Here is a 25,206-nt window from a genome sequence, read left to right on the forward strand (position 1 = left end):
AGTTGCAAGGTCAGTGCTTAACTATCAAAGTCATGTATTGAATGGTGCATGTCTAACTGTGACACCATACATGGCTCCAATGAAAGCAAAACAGCCACTGCCACCTGGTCCAAGTGAAGGTAAAAGCACACTTATTACAATTTAGAATTTTAATCCAATTAATGTATATATTGGTCACAAAAGAATTTTCTAACAGATATTATAAAAATAATCCTTCAGTGATCCTGTATTTCATGACTTTGCTATGATCAAATTTCATTGTTGGTCTTCAGAATTATTTATTAATAATTTTATTATTATTGTCTATTATGAGCCATGTGATAATAGAAATGAGTTAAGTATATTCCCATCTATCAGACATTTAAAAAAAGCATTTTTGATGCTATCTTTTATTACCGTATACAACATTTTATATACTGTGATTAGGAAACATAATTATGTGAATTTTTTTCTAGTCATTACATATATGTAATAGATCACAACCCTCATAGATGAGAATTTAGATATTATTCCTAAACTTAGTTTTGCCAAAGAAAAACGAGTGACCTACATGTAAGGGTTGTCACTACTTGTCTAGCGACTCATAGTGACAACCATTAGGTCACAAGTATTTTCCGGCCGAGTGGGAAAAAAATATTAGAGGGAATAATATAATTATACCATTAAAAAATCAGGGAAAGTAATGGCAAGTTTGAGCATTTTGTCTCATATTTTGAATACAGCAGAACCAATGACATGGTCACACATTGTGGTGACATAGGTGCATGTTGTAGACCAGAGTATATATTCCATATTTTTTGTTGAACCTGGCTCGTGCATGGTATAATATAAGATATTTTCATCAATATTTGTAGAGTCACCAAAGTATGATCCGTTTACTCTGGAAGTCACTGGATTTACACCCGGTACTGGATTGGACACCTTAGAACTATATTTTGAAAGCAAGAAGAAATCTAAAGGTGGCCCAGTGAAAAAACATAAGATGAAAGATGACAAGACATTTGTCGTTACTTTTGAAAATGCAGAAGGTAACTGTAACAGTATATACCTGGTCCATCATATTTTGTATGATTACATTACAGCTCGAGATATCCTTTATGATTTGCTAGAGTGGCATATGTCGGATGTTATAGGCTAGCAGTGTGGTAACATAGAGTCTGTGCAGATGTGAATTCTTCCATTTGTGCTCACACATGCTGGTAAGGTGTTAGCACTGAACTAGCCTGATTTTAACATATGGCTGGTCCTGGCATTAATCCTTCCATTTGTTAACACAGGCTGGTGAGGTGTTAGTGCCAGTCCCTGGTGTTAGGACTGAGCTAGTCTGGTGTTAACAGGGCAGTTGCAAGTATTAACCTTTCCATTTGTTTCACCCATACTGTCAATGATGTGTTTGTACCAGCCTAGTGTTTGCACTGAGCTAGTCTTGTGTTAACATATGACTGGTGCAGGCATTAACCTTTCCAGTTGCAATTTGCTAACACATGCTAGTGGGGTGTTAGTGCCATTCCAGCACTGAATTATCCCAATTCCAAGCCAGAGATATATTCTAGAGCCATACATATTTGTATTGTTGCTTGGTATTAACTTAAATAAGAATACAACAGAATTGAATCAAAAAATATAATACAGAGTATAGAATATAGGAGAATTAAATTCACTGTGAGTTAAATTCCTTTGATTCTTGATATTTTTTGTTTGTACTAAGATGTGGCGTCAGTACTCAGTCAGAAGGATCATATTTTAAATGGCACCAAATTAACAGTGAAACCATGCAAGCTTCCTGTAAAGCACAGCAAACAGCTTCCGTTTAGTCATGGTAAGTCACATCTATAGAAAAAGGTAACATCTACTAATCGTTTCTAGAAAGAGATATACATACATCCATAGACCCTCCACCACTTGATGGAGTGTCTATGATACAACTGACATTTAGATCGGTATAACACATCAAATAACTAATTGATAGTAATTTTTGTTCTGTGTGTTTTTTTCTTCAGTTATGGAAAAAACCCAAAAACACTGTATGTACAATGTATTTAAATCCACACAACCTAAGATAAATATATATATATCTTTATGTCAAACAGAACAGTTATTGACTAGAATGACCAGGGTATATAATCCATATTTTCTTTACAAAGACAATAACTTGGCTTGAGTATGGTTTAATTGACTTTATTGTAGGTAGCTTCATATACAAATAGAATTTTTTTAAAAGGATATGCTACTTTGACATCTAGTGGCTAATGTTCCTTTATTTGTTATTACAGATTTACCACAATATGACCCATTTAGTATTGAAGTTACTGGTTTCAAACCAGGTACTGCTGTGGACACATTAGAAATGTATTTTGAAAGTAAGAAGAGATCCAACGGTGGAGCAGTGAAGTTGTGTAAGATGGCAAATGAAAAGACTGCCATTGTTACCTTTGAGAAAGTAGAAGGTATGGCGTGTGATATCATTAGATGTCTATTAACATATAAAACTCTGGACTGAATTATGTTGACTTTGCTTGAGTGTATGAAGTGTGCTGGAGCTTCAAGACTTTATGCAAAGTTGAAATTTAATTCAATAAACACAACAAACTAACTGGTTTATTGTCTTTCTGTGAAAAGCTCATGGTATCTACCAACCCCTCTTTCTACATGTATGTTTGGTCATCAGACTTTAATACTGTGAAATGACTTTGCCTGTGTGAAGTGAGCTAAGGAAAGACTTCATTCAAAGATAACATTAGTAAACACAACAAGTTTACTGATACAAAGACAACAGTGGACTTTGCTTATGAAGATTGATGTAGCTTGTTTTATACATCTCTAGTAGATAATTTATTCACCAAATAAATTGTCTGCTTCTAAATAGTAAGCTGAACAGTCAGTTGACATCTCAATTATTAGTAACACATTTGGTTAGTACTCGTAGTGTTTTTGCTTTGAACAGTTACTAACTGTATAATTATGTCTTTGTATGAGTCTCTTTTCTGATTGCCTCGAATGGGCAAAGTCAATATTATTCATTCCATCCTTGTAGATTATATATGGATGTTACCATTGTTATGGATGATCAAAACTTTCCTGATGCTTCTTTTCTATGAGATAAGACATGAAATTGCACAACTCAAATCCAAAATTGATAATTTGGGAATATATTCCAGGAATGAAGGGACACAAAAAAGTGTTGTATCATTTTAATGTATGTACAGCTTTTACAATGCTCTGTTATGTCCTAAATGGACTTTTAACACAAACCTTAGTCATACCATTCACCAAACAAAATATTTAATTACCCCCAGACAGCATGGAATTATATTTATAGCATCAGGCAGCATGAAATTATACACATATGTCACAGAACACTGTCCTAATAATATATAATGCAAATCTCCATAACTGTCCATTTTCTTGTAAGCATTTTCATATATTGCAGCTTAAATGTAATACTAAGTTTCTTGTCTTATGATTATCAGCTGCAGAAAATGTTCTTAGACAGAAGAAACATGTATTAAATGAGGCCAGTTTGACTGTGAAACAGTTCAGATATGATGTAGGGAAAAAGGAACAATATATGGCTGACGAAGGTATAGTATATACCAAATGTATTTCAAAATTTTCAAATTTAACTTATGTGATGACAGTGGTCACACATATATGAGTCGTTGATTTTTGTTGTAACCAGATATTCTCTTGAGTGCTTCTAGAATAGAGTGAGTCATGCATCAACTACATTGTACAGCCTGTTACAAGTTACCAGTCACTGGCTTTGTTGATATAACCAATCAGAAACTAATTAAGAAACTACACTTACTTAAGGTAGTAAAATTGAATGAATAACATTTCTTGCAACATTTTGTCTAAATGAAATGAACTAAACATGCCACTACGCAGATATGAAATGCAGACATCAAAACATTGGTACCTACCTGCCTTGAACCTTTGAAATCTTGTATTTTTTTTTAAGATTGAAAATACTGTTGCATGAATCCTGTATGTATAGCTTGATACAAATGTACATTGTGTGCAAGACATTATTTCTTAAAAAGAAATAGCCACAGAGACATTTTCTCCCATATTTTTAAAGTAGGAAAGCAAAGTGATTCTGAGGAGGAAGAATCTAACTGTACCATAGAAGTGACAGGTTTCAAGCCAGACACAAGTACAGACACATTGGAACTGTACTTTGAAAGTAAGAAATCTGGTGGTGGTCCAATTGTAGAATCAAAACTGAACAATGGTGTCTTCACTGTGACATTTGAAACCCGGGACGGTGAGTATTTTAAGTGACTTCTTGTTTTGTATTTATAAGTTTTAATTATTACTCACTCACACACTGCACTCACTCACCCACCCACCCGCCGCCCACCCACTATGCTCATGAAGTATGACCACAAGAATACCACAAGCAATTATGCAAATATCCCAAGTATGACACAACTGCAGTGGTGTCCTGGGGTTCTGGCATATTATCAGTCACACCATATTATTTTAGAATATAAACCAAGAAATTCAAAAGGGTGACACAGGGTTTTATTTTCACCATCATTAGAGTTTAGAATTTTTGTTATTAGTTACATTACAATGAGAAGACAACTCATCACATCTACATAATAATTGACTATGTCTATTGTATATTATTTGTCCAGTTTGTGAAAGAGTTTTGCAGAAAACAAAGCTTGCGGTTGGTGGTACAACTTTATCTGTTAGAGAACCAGCAAAGAAGAAAAGGAAACCTAAACTACCAAGAGATATGACAAGTTTTCTATTAAAAGGTTTGGCAGATGGAACCAGCAGAGAAAATCTTGAGTTGTATTTGGAGAATTGTACTGGAATTGATAATCAAACTCCTGAACTTTTCTTTGGTGAAGAGCCTGGTACAGTAATGGTGAAATATTCTGAAGAAATTCAAGGTATGTGTGCAACTGTATTGTCATAGTGGTATTTGTGAAGGAAAGCTGGGCAAATATTCCTCTCACTGAAGTTGTATAATGCTTAAAGTGTCAATAATCACCAAGTTTGCCTTTACATGTAATTTACACGTATTTTGCATATTTGACCTTGGTAGTACTATAAATCAACACTGTTTAATAAGATTTTGAGATTCAGTGAATCAGTAATTACAAGATATTTTAAATAAAAACATTATGCTTGTGTGTTAATTTGTAATTTATTATTGTTGTCATAATATGAGGTTATTACACGATATCACCTCTTCATTTATTGTATTGCCATTAGTGGTGTTTCTGAAATATGAAGTGTCACGGTGCGGAAATGGCACAAATGATAATATGACGAATGAAGAGCTGATATTGGATAAACCGATTTATCATATTCCTATGCTTAGGAATTTCAAAAAGAATACACAAAAAATAAACGGCCCTAACCTGCTATGTGTGCTTTTGTGCTCCATGCGTCCCTTGACTCTATTGTCATGTGATGTTCACGTGCAGTCTGCTGACCATGTTAATCTGCTTTGGTGAAATGTTTAATGTACAATTCTAAATAGTATCAGTTGGGTATGGATATTTTCGTCAAAATTTCCTTGTTTTGAAAGATGTCACAGTTTTGTAGCAATACATGATAAAATCAGCTTTGAAGGTTTGCCGTCATTTTTGTTTGTTTTATACTAGTATGAACAGTATCGCTCTGTCTTGCCCAATCAGAAAGCCTTTTTCTGATGACATTTAACGTGAATATCATGACATTTAATGTCCCCTTGCTGAAGTGCTATTTTGTGTTAAACGTCCTCAAGAACGATTGGATCTTACCAGTACTTAAAATAATTGATTTTTTACCTTGAACGCTCACAAACATGTCATCAAACCTGGAAAAATGGTCAAGGTACTTGTAATATCCTGAATTAAAGGCCATAATAACAATGCCAGCACTTACCTAAAATTTGCATAGTTCAGGGAAAATGGCTTCTCCTGGTGCCCAACTGATGAATTTTCTAACCAGAAATCCATGATGTGAATAATTGGTCATATCCCATTTTTTCAGATTTCGGCAAGATTTTTGAAAAAATGAGCAAGAAAAAGTTAAACAAGGTAATGCTTACAGCTGAACCAGTTTATCTGACAAACTGTATCATAGTGTCAAATCTACCCAAACATGTCTCTGAAGACACTGTACAACTATATTTTGAGAGCACCAAGAGGAGTGGTGGAGGTGAAGTCCAAGATGTAGAAATAGACATGGAAAGAAAGGCTGCTTTCGTGTTCTTCAAAGATTATACAGGTGAGGAAAATAAGTTAAGGAATATAATTTAATTATCGTGTCCTTTATTGTATTGATGTTATAGACTGATACCATAACATTAAATAGTATACACAGCCAACCTTTTACTGTTCTGTGGAAGTGCAGGGCTGCAGCAGCACTGAATTTTCAGTCCTGCTGCAAGACTGTGACATGATTGTTCTCATGACTGAAAATTTTCCATGTGTTATTGAAGCTGGATGAATATTTAGATTAACTTTTTTTGAAACTAAAAAATTATTCAGAAATATTTGAGAGAGTGCTGAAATGTTTTATAAATTACCGGTAGATAGTGTGTTGTGGATGTACCATCATTAAATAATCAAGGAAAAGAAAGCAAAGAAATTATTTTTTCTCAAGCAAATATGCTGTTCAGTTCAGGAAGACTGAATACCAATACTACCTTTGAAAGCAAGCTATCAGCAAACTAAGAATAAGATAGATACAAACTAAAACTATTGGTGTTGCATGTGGTAATTATTCAAGTGGGTGATAGCAGTACCATGGGTGTGTGGATATAATTTAATTAAGATAGTCTGAATGCTGAATAAGGTTTATTTTGTGGTCACTTTAGACAAAATTGCTATCCGAGACACTATCCTACAGTGAGTGTAAATAAATCAATACCCATTGCACATTTATATGAATATGTTGTAATGTTATAATAATTAGTTACTTTGTTAATTAGCCAATAATTGACTTACTGTCATTCTAATTCTTCTTTCATTACATGATATCCTTACAAGTTACATTTCAGAGTCACTTGTAGGAGTTCGCTTTTACTGGTGGTATTGATATCAGAATGCTGAGATTGCAGATTATGGCATCATTCTCATGTTTACTTACAACCTGTGTGTGATATTTTGACTGTTTCTCCCTACTTTTGATAGTGTATAATATTTTATTTACTTGCAGTTGTTGATGCAGTGTTGAAAAGAAAGCATCTTATAAACAAAACTGAAGTAGAGGTACAGCCTTACATGGAATGTCTTGGTCATGTAGTCAGCAGAGAAGAACCTACAGCCAGAATACCAGATCCTTTCACTTTCAGTGTGATTCCAAATGTTATGCATTTCATCGAGTCTAAGCAGAATCTCAAGGGTACACTAGATCAGATAGCCATGACGGCTTATGCTAAGCTCAAATGGCCTTGTGAAGGAAAAGAAGATGATACTATTTTGGTTATCCCTAACATTCCACAAGAAATGGAAAACCAGTACCAAGTAGTAAGATATTGGTCTAAAACAGTGAAAGAAGCATTAGACGGTTATCTTGGAAACTTCATAACTGGAGAAGTACCAGTTGCAGAAGGTATATGGCTACAAGTTATCAGTCAAAAGAGTGGATGGGTGACTGAAGATGTTGATGTCCTAGAAGATGATTTGTCGTCGCCCTCAGTGATCCAAGTCACTGGGAGAATAGAGAATGTGAATATAGTTCAAGCCAAGCTTCAGAGTTTAATAAAAGATATCAAAGATGACATGCAAAAGGCAAAACTAATGATAAAAGAAAGTACACACATGGATAAATTTAAAATCAAACAGCTTTTGATGATTAAATTCTCCAGAACTGTAGAGGACAAGTTCAAAGACTTTGATATGAAAATCATACCAAAATCAAGCCAAGTGATTTTCGAAGGACTTCCTCGTGACATCACTGAAGCAAAGTGTTTAATGTATGAAACCTTAGATCAAGTGCCCATACTAAAGTACAGAGCCTCATCAAAACATATCCATGAATTTTTGAAGACTCCTTCAGTCTGTAGTGCAATTCATGATATGTTCAAGCAACAGCAAGTCCAGGCGACGTATCTAGTTGAAGAAGAAGAGATTAAGTGTTCTGCTGTCAGCAGTAAAGATGTGCAGAAAGCTGTAGAAATTATGAGGAGCAACGTTGTCGAAGATAGTCTTCCCATTCAACTGCAATGTGAAGAAGCTATTGGTAAGACAGAATGGAATGACTTGGTGACACAATTACAAGAAGAACATACAGTGAGCATAGGACTAGTCCATCAACATGGCAAGCTGTCTGTGCTTGTGACAGGTTTTAAGAGGTCCATATCTACCATTATGACAGAAGTTGAAGATTTTATCAAGGTGAACACCATTGTAGAACATTCAATAAAAATGGAAAGTGGTAAAGCAAAGTACATCTTTGACTTTCGAAAGCATGATGTTGACAATATACAGCAACAAGCTTCACGAATGCCGTTGAAAATTACACATCTTCAAAAGGGACCCTCCGTAATGATGGTTGTGAAAGGGGCAGAAGATGATGTGAAGGCTGGCCTCCAACAGCTACATAAACTGTCAGAGAGTGTTTTTGGACGACCACATATTGTAGAGAAGCCTGGGATGGCAAAGTTGTTCCGAGAGGATAAAGGACAAAACTACTTGAGAATGGTAGAGGGCAGCCATAATTGTAGGATTGATGTAAATGATCCATCAGAAATAATCATGACTAGTGAACCTGAAGATGACGATTTTGAAGACGTTGAGCCAACCGCTCCACCAATAACATATGACATTCTATGTTTCCATACGTTAGGGGATGGACGAAGAATTGTTGTTGGAAAAGGTGACCTGACCAAAATGCATGTTGATGCTATTGTTAATTCTGCCAACCAAACTCTCAATCACTCGACTGGTGGATTGACAACAGCGATTTCAGATGCAGGTACAGTACTTCAGAAAAATTACCCTTTCAGGAATGCAATACAATATTATGTAACCCAATCCAATCTAATCTAATCTAATCTAATCTACATCTATTGTGTAATTAAAGTATATTGTTTGACATGTACATACATTTTAACCTGTACACTTTTAACTAAATCACCATTACTAATTACAAGTAACATATTAGTGTACACACTGTATCTGAGTATCAGACAGTTTCCATATCATTATCATAATATGTAATACTTTTGAACTCTCGGTCCTATATGGGATATTTTCTGAGAAAGCATACATACATTGTAGATATTATGATATATATTTTTGGCACTAAATTTAGTTTTACGTGTGTCACAGTAATTACAATGTGATATTTTATGAGCAAAACTATACAACTTCAGACCTCAATGGGAAAAAGAAAAGATATGTCTTCACTAGAATCCTTTATTCATCCTTTGGGCAGAAATTAAATTGATGGTTATCATTGAAGATGTTCAAGGAAGATGCAGTATTGATTAAAATGATGCTACTGTGAACCTTCTAGCATCTCCATTATCTTCACTAGAAGCTAAGCTTAGTATAGTGTGCTTCTAAGATATACCAGGAACAATGTCACTGGAAACATCTAGTTTTAGCCTTTTTCAGGTGTTCCCAATTTCCTGTACATTATTGATTTGATTTTTAGGTGGTCGGAGTATACAAAAGGAGACAGCAGAGCTAATTAAAAAGAGTGGCGGAAGAATTTTTGAAGGCCAGGCAGTTTACACTGGACCAGGAAATCTTCCTTGCAAGATGATCATTCATGCAGTTGCGCCAAGATGGAATAAAAAGTATGGCGATCACAGTGAGGTGTATGGTCAGCCTAGATCCCAAGAAGAAAGACTCCTAGCTGATGTTGTCATCAATAGTCTTAAGCTTGCAGAAAGAATGGGACATACTTCCATTGCTTTTCCAGCAATCGGTTCAGGAGCATTTGGCTTTCCACTAGATCTGTGCGTTAAAACCATTGTGGATGCCATTGATAGATACTGTGGCAATACACGACCTCAGTCAATTATGGAGATTCGATTAGTGGACAACTCTGTTAATACTTGTAACAAATTCAAAGATGCAATGGTTCAACACTTTGGTGAGAAGAAGGTCACTGTTACAAGAGGGGAAGATAAAGGTGCACTACCACCACAAGGTAATGAATAGCATGACAATTAAATTGTACATTGTACCTGTATGGGGAAAAGAGACAAACCTTTTTATTTTAACTACATTTCTGTATACTTAGTGGACTTAGAAAAGTGAGTTTCATCAACTCTGCATTGTGCTTCCTTTTTAAATAGAGTTGTTTGAAAATCAGCAAATCTGGCTGAGAAAACACCTGTACACTGGAGCAAGGTATTATGGGAAATAACAATGTTAGGAGCCTCTTTTTTGTTCTTAGGGTGTCCATACTAAATTTTATGTTTCCCATTGTAACACCTTAAAACTGATGAGTTGGTCAGTCAGTTAAAAATAACTAGAAAAAATAAGTTTATGGTGATACTTTTAACTCATAATTGTACTTTTAACATTTTCAATGACTTAGTAATGGCAATTAAAGTCAGAAGGAAACTTTGTTTAATTAAATTTCCTGAATTTCAGTGAAAACAATAATTGTCATTCAGATACATATGTGCCTTTGGGGTTGCGATCTGACACCCAGTGATGTCTAACTTTGCCGTTGACCTTTTTTCTTTAAATTTCGCCACATTGAAAAAATACAGAGTCAGTCAGGTCAAGAGAAACAAAAAATTAAGTACAGCCACCCTCACAGCAGACGTCAGCAATTTGTGGTCATTGTTTTCAAGAGGGGTACACTACCTGTAATAATTCTTTCGTGTTTCATCTGACAATGATGTTGATTTGTGTTCACGGTGGGATAAAATGTATCAGTTTATGTGCTTGCGTGTTATCGTGTCTGCATTGTGTTTTACGTAATTTGTGAAAAAAAGAGACATATAAAAACATCATGTTGCCTAATTCAAACTCTATAGTCACTCTGGTTTGGCAGTATCATTGGTACTAGGACAACTCCCACCCACCCCTCACTAGTTATTTTATGTGTTGTTCTCTTCATAGAAGAATGGCACACTGTGTCCACTTCTAGTAGAAGACATAGAAGAGGAGCACATCATATTACTTCTGAAGAAGTGGGAGATCCTGTAGGTGCAACAGGAGGTGTAACTTTGTCCAGTGATCATCTGGAAATCATTACTCCAGAACAAAAGAAAATAAGGCTAGTAAAGGGAAGCATAGCTCATCAAAGGGTATGTTTTTCAATATTTGATTCTGACCAGTACGTATGTGTCAGTTTCAAAATAGTTGACATTTCTTTAGTAATATGTCATAATATTTTAATTGACTCTACACACGTGTATAATGTATATTACACTTTCTTTATATCTTATAATACAAAGTGTATGTATGTATGTATGTATGTATGTATGTATGTATGTATGTGTGTGTGTATGTATGTATGTGTATGCATGCATGTACATACATGCGTATGCATGCATGTACATGTATGTGTGTGTGTATGTATGTGTATGTACTGGTATGTATGTATGTGTGTGTGTGTATGTATGGATGGATGGATGGATGGATGGATGTATGTATGTATGTGTGTAATTTGTTTGTGTGTGTGTAGATAGATGAATAATAGTCACTGGATCTGATATACTCTGAGTGATTTCAGATGTGATGTCAAAAAGCATATGTTTACCATAAATTGTTTAAAATTTCATGTGAAATGAGCAGGTCCTATCTCATAAACCAGCTCAATATTTAAATTAAGTAAATACTATTATATGGCTGGTTCAGACTCCTAATTTACTAAAATAGAAAAATTGAATAAGTGAAAAAATCAATCACCTTTCAGATGATGGTGTAACAGTGCTTGAGCCTTGATCTTGAGGCTGTAGAATTGGGATCTACAGTTTAATCAACACAGGTAATGTGTTTGTAAAGTAATAACATCCCTTACTCTTAATTTTCTAGGCTAATGTTATTGTCAATACCACCCAGACAACCTTAGATTTGAATACTGGTGGTGTGTCGATGGCTCTACTCAAAGTGGCAGGTCAACAGCTGCAACAGGAAGTCAATTTACAGAAAACAAGAGTGAGTACCAACGAAGGTGACATTGTTATTACTGGAGGAGGCGGTTTACAATGTGTTAAGGTTTACCATGTGTTATGTTGCAAGTGGGATGGTGGAAGGAAATCTGAACAGGTAAGATCAGTTAATTCTTAGAATAGTTTTATTCATTTCCAAGAACAAAATGATAATTCTGTACATGTAGTTACTAGCGCAACAATCTTTTCTTCAGTAAAGATTACAACTGTTTAGCAATATTAATATAACACTAGTCTCGGTTACCCAGACTCTCACTGCTGGGGCTCTACTATGTGACCACTAAGATGAGAGTCTATGGGAAAGTACGTTGCCTGTACTGGAAGTCACACACTACATTTCTTTGAAGCTATGGAAATGGGCTTACAAGGCCTGTTTGTTGTAATTAAGATGTATCAGTCATTTGTTACATGATAACTTGTTGCGAAGGTACTTGGATTATTCATCCTGCAATGTTAGACATGAAGTATTCCCCAGCATGCACTGCTCTGGGAAAGAGATCCGGTGTGGGCAAGGTTGGATTATGTTTCCCCAGACTCTCATCTGGGTGCCCTGGTCTCATAGTAGAGCCCCAAAACAGTGAGAGTCTGGGTAACCGAGACTAACATAACACATGACATTTGAATAAAATCAGTAATTTTTGTTAGCACTTGAAGATTACCTCATTCGTGATATACAAATTAAGTCTAAAAATGTGAGGTTTGGACAGAACTCTTTTAACTTGAAAACTGCTAGACAGACGGGTCTGAAGTTTGGGAGGAATATTCCTAGGGGTATAGAGATAAGGAATTTTTCATGACATAGTGACTCAATTGCTATGTGCAAGTTGGGTCTAACAATGTGAATCTAGGAAAAATCTTGGGCAGATTGGTCTGTAATTCAGCAGGTATATAACTGTGTTTGGGAAAACTTGAAGTGAAATTGAATTGAATTATTTCAAAAGAAAGTGAAATATATATAATCTACACAATCTTTAAAAGCAACAGGAAAAACATTTCTGGTGAGGGCCATGGATATACCGGTAGTTACCTAGGAACTAATCAAAGTCCATGGACCAGGTATTCGTTAATTTCGCAGTACAACTTACGCATTAACAACAAAAATACATCTTTTGTAATTAATGAGATAAATATATGTTGTGGCAAAATTAGATAAATATATGGATGCTCTCTGAATCTAGTAACAAAAAAGAAGTACAGTAAGAGTAGATAAAAAACACTTGATGAATTAAAATATAAAATTTAATATAAATGATTTATGATACAACACCACTGGTGCTATATTTTGACACTAAAATGCAGTCCTTTTACTCATGAACTTTAGTTAGTGCATCATGTATTCAACGACAATTTTTTTATTTTACCAATAGCTATTGAGAGGTATCATGAGGAAATGTTTTGACACAGCAGATCAAGGACATGTGACTTCAATTGTTTTCCCGGCTGTTGGAACTGGAGGACTTGGTTTCCCAAGAAATTTCACGGCAAGAGTTATGTACGAAGAAGCTATGGCTTTCAGTAGAAAGAACCCTAGAGGCTCAGTATCTGATATCAGATTTGTAGTGTATGACAAAGATATGCCTACAATTAAGGTGTGTTTCCATATCTTAACTCAATAAGGGACGGTCGCACAATGTCACACAAGCTCAATATTAAACAAACTTCATTTGTTCAGGGGGTGGGGTTCTGGTGACAATGCGATTGCTGAGCTTCATTTTCGCACTTTTATCCAAATTTTGAAACTGTTCACGCTTTCAATGATAACAGCTTCTGTATTGATATTGAGATATTGATAAGTTGATAAAAATTTATTTCTAATGTGAGATATGGTAAATCGTTTTGGTAGTATATTTTTTAATGTTTAGTGTTTACAATAATGTTTTTATATTACATCGATTTTAGTGATGTGACCGCTACAGTTTCATCATAGTTTACATCATATATAAATGTTTGATGTTTGATGTCGCACTTGTAAATGTTCCTTTGGGCAGAGGAGGTTTTGACCTAAATGAATGATGCTCATTGTTGAGCTTGTGACATTGTGCAATCGTCTCAAAAGCTGTAGTTTATTTTTTCACATTCATACTTAGATATCATGTGTAGGAATTTCTCTAGTTGCCATAGTTGCAGTGTTGGACTAAGACAAATATAGCATATTGTTTGAAATTTATAAGGTTGTGACATCAAATGAGCATGTGAAAGTAATCTAAGAGCTCTATACAACTATACAAACAGAATAAGAATTATGTAATGTTATGGTGAAATTGATCATGTTTAGGCAATTATGCATACATTCTCATGGGTATATCTATTGGAATTTCCTTTGTTGGACATATTGGGTCAAAAATATTGTGAAGTAAATCTAGCCAGATGATATTCAATGAAGAATATTAAGTTAATAGTTTTATTATGGTGTGTTCTCTGTACACTTCAGCATAGCTAACTTATATTCATCACATCTTTACAACAATTTTTTTTAAATCTAGGCATTTGAAGATGAAATATCCAAACTGAGTGGAACAAGAATGTCAAGTACCAAACGTCATAAAAAGATGCAGCCAAATTACTCTGAAAGTCACTCTCATTCTCAACATTATGGAGGAGGAGGAGCAGCAGCAGCAGATTCCTCTGCTTCGTACCCCTGTATGTATTATGTGCTTGAATCATAGTTCTGATGATTTCACTTACTAGTATTATGTTTTATCTATTAGATATATTTAGGGGTTATGAAGGGATCTAGGTTATCTTGCAGGAGATATAATATAGCCAGAAGGTGAATATACCTGAAAAATAGTGATGTATGTAAGGTCATTTTTTGGGGTGTATGTGAAGATTTTACTTGTGGGGTATGATAACATATACAGCAGGATAAAACTTATCCTTTCTCCTGGTAGTTAATGTTTTACCTACCATAAGGGAAAGACATATGATTTTGTCTGTCTGTCTGTCTGTCTGTCTGTCTGTCTGCCTCTGTGTGTGTGTGTGTGTGTGTGTGAAAACACATATCTAAAAATTTATTGCAGTATATCTCTTGATAAAGCTTGCCTCACATCTTCTTTATGCTAATTGTAAGAACTGATTAAGTTTTGGTAAACATCCTGTAAATATGAGGAGTCATTTGTATACTTAATGATGTTTAGTCAAATTAAATATCAATAAATATTATAATTATAAATCTTCAGAATTCACACATCACATTCCATATAACTTCGGAGGTACATCAACTATAACAAATCACGATGTCTCATAAAGCTTGTTTACTAGCTTATACTATAGATTATTAATTTGCAAAGTTAATGACTTTTGGTAATTAGGCTATATCTTAAGAATGCAAGCTTCAAATTCAATATAACGTGGTGCATACAGTGAGAAAGTGCATGTGTCTCATACACTTTTTATTGTATCTTATAATCTTTAATGATTCATTTGCTTTTGATGATGTATTGGTAATTGGGCAACATTCTAAATTTGCAAAGTTTCAAATTTCCAATATCTTGGTAAAATTAATTGGCCAATTTTAATGGGTACATCATGTACCATATGATTATCTATATCTTAAGAATTGTGCATTCTGACAATGTGTGTGGGCACTCTAAAGGCTTTGTCCTAACCCAGGGCATTAAAATTACATCTGGTTCATTATGATCTTGTGCGCAGTTTTAAAAAAATGCAAAAAAGGAAATATTTATTTGTGTGTGTTACAATTCATAATATGCCTATATTACCAGAGTGTACATGTACAGTATTTTAAATTTCATTGGGTTGTTATCATTGATGTAAAATACTATGACAGAACACCATGACATGTAAATGTAGGTGTGGTATGCTCAGCGTGTTAGCATGCATGCTGGTCATGTTCTCTGCAGTTGTACTGTCACAGGCATGGTGAGTTAAAATGAAATAGAAAACTGATTACCCACACTGGCAACCGACCGACATAGGGTTGTGTTATTGATATATGTTATCCTAAAAGCCAAATATTCTTAAAAATCATATTGTGAGATTACACATTTTGCCAATTTTGTGTACAAGGAATAATTCCACACTTGTTTGCATATCATTTGTATACAGGTATACAATAATGTTTTCAATATTGCACTGCAGTTCAAATACACTGGTATGCACAAGTACGATTGCAAGACTAAATACTATATTTAATAATTCTTACTACATTTGCATCTGTACTTCCTTTCAAAACTTACTGTAATTCTGATGAAATTGATACAAAGACAGTCTATTTACATGTATTTCCATTCACTGAGCTGAATGTGTGTTATGACTGTCACATTAAAAAAAATTGCTTATATTGGAAATTGATAAATTCACTTTCTTTCTTTCTTTCAAGCTGATGGTGATTCTTTATATACTGATCTGAAGAAGGGTAAATCAAGTTGGCAGATAATGGTTGGTGGTATCAAGGTTCAACTACAGCAAGGTGACATCACAGTTGAGACTACAGATGCCATTGTTAACAGTACCAATGAAGAACTCAATCTTAATATGGGTGTGTATTCTTTTATTATACGGTTCACACCAGAAATTAAAACAAGAAGACCAGATTTAAACTGAATGCCTTCCATAAGGAATTTCATGATTTATGCAAGAAATTTAGCTCTATATCTGTGATTCGTCAAATCCCAATGAAAGTTAATAGTTGTCAAAAATGTTGTTGAAATGCCCGCCACGCCTCCTATTCTCAGAACAGGAAAGCTTGCCATCCTCGACTTCACTCGGCTTTCGTGATTCCCAGGATATGGCATGTGCGTGTTGAACTTCCTTCTGTCCCACCACGAGTTTACAGAAAATTGTCAAGATTTTGTTGAGTGGCGCCCTCACTGTACACTATTATATAGAGGTCAATGTATAGGTCACCATAATATTGATACATTGTCGCGAAATTTTCTTCGCAGGCTAGGCGAGGCTTGGTCTATTTCCCATATTTTGCCCACACACATGATTTGGGTATAAATAATAGATTATTACACTTGATAATTATGTGAATGTATTTATACCCTGAGATACAGAGCTAGATAAATGATTATGTACAAGCCTTGCAACAAACAGCGGTAGTTTGTTATCGAGAGAAATCGGAAAGAACACGGTAAAAAGGAGACAGTTCGCGGTCAATATAATACTTCCTAAACCTCTAATCGAAAATCTAAAATGACATGATTTCTCTTTATTCATCTGCGCATTAGTGTGTGAAATTTGAAAATGATAAGTCCATATTTGACGAAATTGAAACGATGATAAATATTTCACCTGTTTGTGAACTCCGCGCTCATTTTAACCTATTTTAAGGCCAAGAAAAAAAATTGTTTTCTTGTGAGTTTGAATCACTTATTAATAAATACCCTGCCTTGGAGTCTTCTTTTTTCTCGTGTTTGTCCAGCCAATGCAGAGTGTTAATCCAAGGGAAACACAAAGTAAGGTTGGCATGTTCGAAACCCCTGAAAACAGAGTCTTTCTCAGTGTAGAGCTATGTAGAGGACGAGTATAAAGTTGGCATCAGATTCAGATTCAGGTAGCATTATATTGAGCATCAGATAGTCTCAGATCCGAATGCACCTGACGGCAGTGAAGCAGAATCCTTCCCTGTAGTCGCAACGGTATTATTTCAGGTTTGAGTCAGTCGGGTGTCTTCGGATCTGAGGCCATCTGACGCTCAATATAACTTTCATAAGATAATGCTACCTGAATCTGAATCTGAATCTGACGCCAACTTTATACTCGTTCGATCGATTAATTACTCAAATTGGTCATTAATATTCATCAGATTATTATCAAAACCTAATCAGTTCTGGCCATTACCCTATGAAACATATGAAAACATATGAAATTTCGTTTGAATTGATGCAGCCGTTTTTCCGGAAATCGTGACACACACACAGACTTTATCGGTATATTATAAAAATGGAATAGAATGATCCCAATAGTTACTTCAAGCCATGGTTACACATACAGATGTATGTGTATACTATATACTATATATATTAAAAATATTATTTCCATTCCTTTACAAGCTTTTGTCTACATTCTTTTACAGTTCATGTACCTACCAAGCAAAAGAAATTTAAAAAAAGAGTTAGTGAAAGAATAATAAACAGTGAGATAACAAAGCATGAGAAGATAAGAAAATCAGAAGTGTGCATGATTTAAGAGAAAAAACATACAAACCTACCTGTATACAGAATGTGTTTCCATCAATGATTATGTGATGTTATTCCTATATCTCTGTAGGTGGAGTGTCTAAAGCAATTTTACAAAAAGGAGGGAACCGTATTCAGACAGATTGCAAGCGTTATGGTAGGTGCTTTAATGACACAATTCTTGGTACCTGCAGTAACAACATTTTACCTCATGATAGAGGGTTAAAAAAAAAAGAACAAGAAGGTCAACTTATTCCAACATGCCTACATTGTATGGTAATGCCTGCGTAGCACATGGAATGAAAGACACATTGTCAACAAGAAGTTTAATGATTGTTATTGGTATTTTTTTGATGTGCCTAGGAGGTAAAATGATTTACTCTGATCTGGATGGGCAGAAGAAGGATTTAGGAAAACTGACTGTTTGGGCCTAAAACCTTAATCTTTTAGATGTGATATGTTTGCCAAGTGAACAAGCATGAAAGGAATTAATCATGATGTCATACTGAGGTGCAATTAATTTTAAAAGGTGGATGTTAAGGGTCCAAAACATAATAATTTTCTTGTTTGAATTTGGACCATGTATGTTGCAAAAATATCAGTTCCAAATATGCATTGGTGGTGGCATTCAAAGCATGGTAAACTGCACATGGACTAATCCTATAAACAAAATAGGAATTTCACTCATCCTAAGTTTTTCCATCATTAAATATTCAACGTTCTATTTAATAGCACCGCAGCCATTTGGAAGTGTGGTTGTAACATCATCTGGAAAGCTGAAATGTCGAAAAATCCTTCATTTGGTTTCCTCCCCGAAAAACATCAAGGATGACATCATGAATATCTTACAAGTTGCTGAACAGAATGGTATTAGAAGCATTGCCTTGCCAGCAATTGGAACAGGTATGTTAAACTGTCTTGATTTGATACTTTCTACGTGTGTTGTATTTCTGTAACCATTAAAAAGTGCTTTTCATCATCAAAATAATGATACTGTCCTGGTCTTTGGCACATGCATTCTCCAACCCCTTTTTGTGATAGGCAGACAAGACATCATAAAATGCTTCTTGTTGGCATAGGTTATACTTTCATGTAAATATTCCCTGCAACAGGTTATTCTATTAATTCCATTAATTCTATTAATCCAAGGTCTGACCACTATGACATGATTTAAATGTGAGTGCAAGTGTATGATTATGTGAAAATTAGAAAGGAGGATGCTGTTGTACATCATAAAGTCATCACAACAAAGTAAAGAGCGTCATGGTATTAGTAAAAAGTACAACTCAGTGATATTTCCTTTACTAAACTTCTGATGTGTTACTTTCTATAGTTATTCTGATAAATGGCATGTGATATGACGTTTGTGAAATCTGTATGAGAGGCTGTGGTCTAATTACAGGTAGCTTATAATGCATACTCTTAATCTTCAATACTATAGGTGGACTTGGTGTGAGCTCCAAAGTATTTGCTGCAACAACACTTAAAGTCATCGGTGACTTCTTCCAGACGTATAACCCAAAGTCTTTGAACCTTGTCAAAGTTACAATTTTTCAACCTGGCCTGGTCAGTGATTTTCAACAAGCGATGGAGAATGTGCTTAGCATGCCAATGAAAAATACAAAAGGAGGTTTAAGCAAGTTTATAGGTGGGTCAAGTTTAATTTATATAAAGTAGTACAGTAAAACTACTCAAATTCTGTGTTTCACGTGTGCATATAATTTTCAAGGTAAATTCAAAGGGTAATACACCAATTTCGTATCCACACTAGTACTCGCTGTCATCTATCTGAAATATTAAATTTCATGAAAATATCAAGTCAATTCATTTACTTGGAATGCTAGTGAGCTCATGCATATAGTTCTGCAGTGATGTTTTTGACATTGCGATGTAGTGCAAATATCATGCACACACCAATGCAGTTAATTATTGGTACACAATTATGTAATAATCTTGCTTGTTTTTAATCTACCAGGTGCTATGAGTTCTGTGGGAACAGCAATCTCAAGTTATTTTGGAAGCTATACATCTGGGAAAGGAGATGGTAAAACATCAACAGATAAAGTTGTTCTATACATATTTGCTGGATCTGTAAGTGACATAGAAGGCGCAATATCAAGAATAGAGAAACTGATTGAAGATGAGTTCATTGATCTTGTGAGTTAAAACTGTTCCTGCTCTAAGTTGTTATATTCCACTACGATAAATAAACTTGATTCAATGCCAAGTGATCATTTTATAAAGTTGACTTCATTATTTTAATATCGAATGTCCTTTCCCAGCAGAGGTCAGTAAGAGCTATCAGTATGGAGATTTCTTGATATATTAAAAATTCTTGCCTTTGGAATTAAAGTGGTCATATGGATGAGGATTGGGTATTTATTTTGGATTTTTAATTTATAAAAAGTTTTTATCATGGCTTCGTACTTGAATAATCAAGGTGAACAACACATGCCAAGCCCTTGTTTGTAACTCGATACATTACAAAAGACTGATAAATGTTTGTTATTGTACGTACAATAACAAACTTTTTACACATTTTTTTAATAGCATTTTACAATGTATCAAGGTACACACACAGACTTGGTCATTTTGTTGTTTTACATTGATTCTTGAAGTAGGAAGCCATGACAAAATTGTTTTATAAATTTTAAAAATCCAAAATGAATACCCAAGTCTCATTTATGTCGCCACTTTAATAAGGATAAAGTATTAGTCCAAAGATTTAGCAAGTATCAAAGCCTAAAGAATAAGAGGTTATATGCGATATGCATTGTTTATTGTTAGTGGACATTATGTGTCTGTTCATTTAAAGTATGACCTGTTTATTGTCTGCCAGCCAACAGAAAGATTATCACAAATTCAACTACTTATAATGACAGAAATATGTCATGTACTTTGTACAATGAAATTTTCTCTAACAAATGAAATTTACTGATATAATATTGTTATCAATGCACTATTTTATAACTGCTGTGTCTACTTTCTACCAAACTTTCATGTAAATAAGCTACCTAATGTATTACATATGTTCCAGAAATATTCAGTGCAGTGCAGTGCAGTGCAATACCAAAACCATTATTTTAATTGTATGCCTGCATACAAATGATATGTAAATGAGACTGTAATTGTTCATTGTACATGAAAGCCTGCAGTGTCATTTTATGGCAATTTGCAGTTTCGGATATAAGAACCCAATTCTGTGTGAGTTCCAGTGCGAGTACAGGGGAATTTATACTCGTGCTTACACTACAGTGATTTCTGCAGCACATTCACTTGTTTTGTTTGTGAAAGTAAGGCCACAGAGAACATTGCAACACTTATACAAATACCCCGAGTACACCACACTTGCACACGCACGTCATTAGGTTCTGTCATATTTTTATTCTAAAACTTCAATTTTTCTTAAGTACATGTATTCATACATTGGCCGTGATTGCACCTAAAAAATGCAGTATATTTGTAACTGTATTGTATATTGCTAGCAAAATGTAAACAAAATGTATACTTGTATGCTTGGTCACAATATATGTTAATGATTAGTAATATTTGATGAAATTAAAATATTTTGCATATTTACAGGTTATTGATAAAGAAAGTGTTGGCAAAGTCTCTGATGAAGAAGTGGCTGACCTAGCTATGCGGGCAGAGAGATTACATGTGAGTTTTACAGTTACATTTGATTTACACTTCCAATACCATCAAATGACCATTGGAGAATATAAGTTTTCTTTCATTTGAAGACATAGCTCGTGAACTCATGAACCCACAAAAAAAATGTGTACAAAGTTAGCTATTGTACGAACAATAACAAACATTTGTACACAATTTTTAGCTTTTTGCAATGTATCGAGTCACAAACACAGACTTTGTCAATGTTGTTTCACATTGATTTTTCAAGTAGAATGCCATGATAAAATTATTTTATAATTGAAAATCCAAAATAAATACCCAATCCTCATCCATATGGCCACTTTTCGCATGACTGAACTGAGGTTTGGTAGTGCTAATGGCATAGTGAAATGGCTGTGTGTGTGCAGATATTTGTATGTAAAGTCAAAATCCAAATGACAGATTGCCTTCAAAAATTTAATGGAGACATTACTTTGGGTGTTTCGATGAAATGTTATTCAAATGAAAGTGATCTGATTAGTGGTTTTCAAGTTACGTCCAAAAGAGTAATTTCCTATCGAAATAGTCAATCAGTGGAAGTCTATAAGGTATATTATGTTACGTAATCACTTGGCTAAAGTCCTTGGGATGTTCCATTATCCTGTAGGCGTGTTTTCATGTTTGAAGTATGTTTCTTTCATTGCATGTGTATTTCGGACATTGAAATTGCCATTTGCAATATCTTTTATGTTCTGAGGATAAATATTTTAATTTGTGTAATTTTGTCTATAGGTGAAACTTGACAAGGTAGACACAGGAAGTGTAGCAAGACTGCGACTTCAAGGAGCTCCACAGTCTGTCATGAAAGTCCAAAAAGAAGTAGATACACTTCTTGATCGAATAAGTGAGGAGGAGAGAAGAATCAGCGAAGCCAAAATGCTTGCAAGGAATGTGAAGTGGCTCTACTTGAATGATCAAGAGACTTATGAAGAGTATGAAGATGAAGTGATGGGACTCATTGAAAAAGCCTATTTGGAAGATAAAAAAGCTATAACAGTGATTATAGAGGGTGGGAATTATAAGATTGACTTCACTAATATGACAGAGATGGACTTGGATGATAGATCTACAGTATCTGTGAGGAGAGAACTGAAAGAGAGTAAGATTGGCCTCCTTGTTTCACCATATAGTAACCAGTAAATTTTATAATAATACCAATGTTTTCTTTCATTAATTTAAAAATAAAGTATTAGGTGCCCTGATATTTATACATTTGTTCATTGAAGAAATTATGATATGAGAGAACCTTTGTCATAATCCTGTCCTGTACAATTAAGATGAGAGTCATGTATGCTGTAAGATATACTGTTGGGATGTCCTTGCATGTGGGCCCACCACTTCATGGATATAACCTTTCCTACCCTTCTGCATCTAGTTCTGTTTGCATCCAATTAAATATAGTCATCTGATAAAAGGTGTTGAAATGACTTTGACATTGAACAATTATGCTAATTCATAGAATGACACAGCATATTAAACCATCTGAATAAAAAGGAAACATTATTACTTCTTTGTGAGAAAGCTGGTAATTAATATTGATTTGGATTTAAATTTATTGTGATTTCATCTTCATAGGTGGGTTTTCTCTTCCAAATCACTGGCGAAAAATGGCAGATGATGATCAGTTGAAAAGAGTAAAACTGGATGCCACTTCAACTGAATATACAACTGTTGCCACCACCTTTATGCAGTCTCTTCAACCACACAATGTTGTACAGGTGAGCTTGCCTTGGTAATTGTCAATACATGGTTCCAAGATGCATCATGTGCGATGTCAATACTTCCATGTGTACTTTAGTTGCTTCTTTTGTCTTTATTATATTTTGGTGAAATTCTATTTTTTATTAAATGATGGAAAAGTATGTATCGAGCTGTTTACATGTATGCAGTTTTATATAAGGAAACTACAAACCACTAATAAAAGAAATGTTTTTATATTGCAAAGCTAATTTACGTCTAGCAAATTTTATGTAAATATCTACAAACAGGCATACTGATAACTGACATTGGTGTGTGGTTACATTAATCAGTTGCGGTTGACAACAATACAAGTGGTTAGTGGGACAGTGAAGCAAAATCACTGATTGCAATGGAAATAGGTTATAAAATAGAAGATTTTCTGTTCTTTTCTATAGCAAATTGAACGTATCCAGAATCCAAAACTATACAGACAGTATATGGTACTGAAACAGAACATGGATAGGAAGAACAAGAAAGGAATTAATAATGAAAAGTTACTGTATCATGGTACAGGTGTAGACAGTGTTGATAAAATAAATCATGGTGGATTCAACAGGAGTTTTGCAGGAAAGAATGGTAAGAAACAGATTTTATGTATTTTTGGGGTAAAATCTGCTGATATCATGAGCCACTAAGCTTCAAGGCTGTTTGCCAAAGTGTGATACATGTAACTGTCTTAATTGACTAGGCCATATGGGATAGGATGATGTGACATCACAATTTCTCAAAGTGAACACTGGTGGGCACTGTATTTTAAGGGCAAAATGGTGACATACATGACCTTGTTATATCGGAAGCTAAAACCAATTTTTAGCTATACTAAAGATAACTGAGTTCAGAAAATGGTACAATCATATCACACATTTAGTTTATCAATAGAAATTGCAATGTTATTTGACTGCGCTTTTCCTTTAACATATCATTTTGTTAGATGATTGACAAGATAACATTTCATAAATGGACCGTGAGATAAAGGGAAGAGGTGCCTAGGAAGTTTGTTCAAAGCATTTTGATTTAGGGTTTACTAGTATTAGAGAAACTTCTGGGAAATCCCAAAGTGAGAAATACAGCATTTCACAATTTCTATTTCCACAGTATTTTTGATGGAATATGTTTTTCACATAGATGGAATATTATTTTTCCACATACATAAAATACAAATAATGGTATGTCGAAGAAATGATTCAGTTTGATATTAATATCCACACATATTTGGATTGTTGTCTTTCACACATACGGGTATTTACTAATTACCATATCCATATTTATAATAGTATTACAAAGAGAGATATTAGTGGCAAGGAATTATAAAATATTGCTAGTATGTTGAACTCTAGAAATATCATAATTGCATGTTGTAAATATACAATTATTTATTGTAATATATCTATTTTTCAGTGTTTGGTGTATTTTGCTATAATGTCAGAAAATTTAATTTTAAATTATTTGTCTTGTCTGGGTCTTCAAGTGTACCATCATTATTACAGGGGCCATGTTTTGGTGTTTGTCGTTTTGGGACTTGTGCTGTAGGTTATCCTAGGAAATAAATAAATA

General features: G+C 34.4%; 1 protein-coding gene across 2 annotated transcripts in view; it reads left to right on the forward strand.

The window, feature by feature from the left end:
* The window catches only part of LOC144445470 (protein mono-ADP-ribosyltransferase PARP14-like), a 40,996-nt gene that overhangs the window by 13,835 nt on the left and 1,955 nt on the right, over window positions 1–25,206 (forward strand). The window contains exons 9-31 of one of the 2 annotated variants that reach the window (XM_078135033.1): window positions 3–119; window positions 855–1,028; window positions 1,709–1,819; window positions 2,274–2,447; window positions 3,471–3,581; window positions 4,082–4,267; window positions 4,644–4,907; window positions 5,998–6,234; window positions 7,168–8,928; window positions 9,613–10,113; window positions 11,040–11,227; window positions 11,958–12,191; window positions 13,462–13,683; window positions 14,578–14,734; window positions 16,437–16,595; window positions 18,332–18,397; window positions 18,973–19,143; window positions 19,682–19,888; window positions 20,216–20,397; window positions 21,823–21,900; window positions 22,645–23,011; window positions 23,488–23,630; window positions 24,048–24,228. In XM_078135033.1, coding sequence (XP_077991159.1) covers window positions 3–119; window positions 855–1,028; window positions 1,709–1,819; window positions 2,274–2,447; window positions 3,471–3,581; window positions 4,082–4,267; window positions 4,644–4,907; window positions 5,998–6,234; window positions 7,168–8,928; window positions 9,613–10,113; window positions 11,040–11,227; window positions 11,958–12,191; window positions 13,462–13,683; window positions 14,578–14,734; window positions 16,437–16,595; window positions 18,332–18,397; window positions 18,973–19,143; window positions 19,682–19,888; window positions 20,216–20,397; window positions 21,823–21,900; window positions 22,645–23,011; window positions 23,488–23,630; window positions 24,048–24,228 — 5,991 coding nt within the window. The remainder of the gene's footprint in view (window positions 1–2; window positions 120–854; window positions 1,029–1,708; window positions 1,820–2,273; window positions 2,448–3,470; window positions 3,582–4,081; window positions 4,268–4,643; window positions 4,908–5,997; window positions 6,235–7,167; window positions 8,929–9,612; window positions 10,114–11,039; window positions 11,228–11,957; window positions 12,192–13,461; window positions 13,684–14,577; window positions 14,735–16,436; window positions 16,596–18,331; window positions 18,398–18,972; window positions 19,144–19,681; window positions 19,889–20,215; window positions 20,398–21,822; window positions 21,901–22,644; window positions 23,012–23,487; window positions 23,631–24,047; window positions 24,229–25,206) is intronic. The other variant, XM_078135034.1, reaches the window with a different exon arrangement.

This window comes from Glandiceps talaboti, chromosome 14, assembly GCF_964340395.1.
Source record: "Glandiceps talaboti chromosome 14, keGlaTala1.1, whole genome shotgun sequence".
In the NCBI taxonomy this organism is placed as follows: Eukaryota; Metazoa; Hemichordata; class Enteropneusta; family Spengelidae; genus Glandiceps; species Glandiceps talaboti.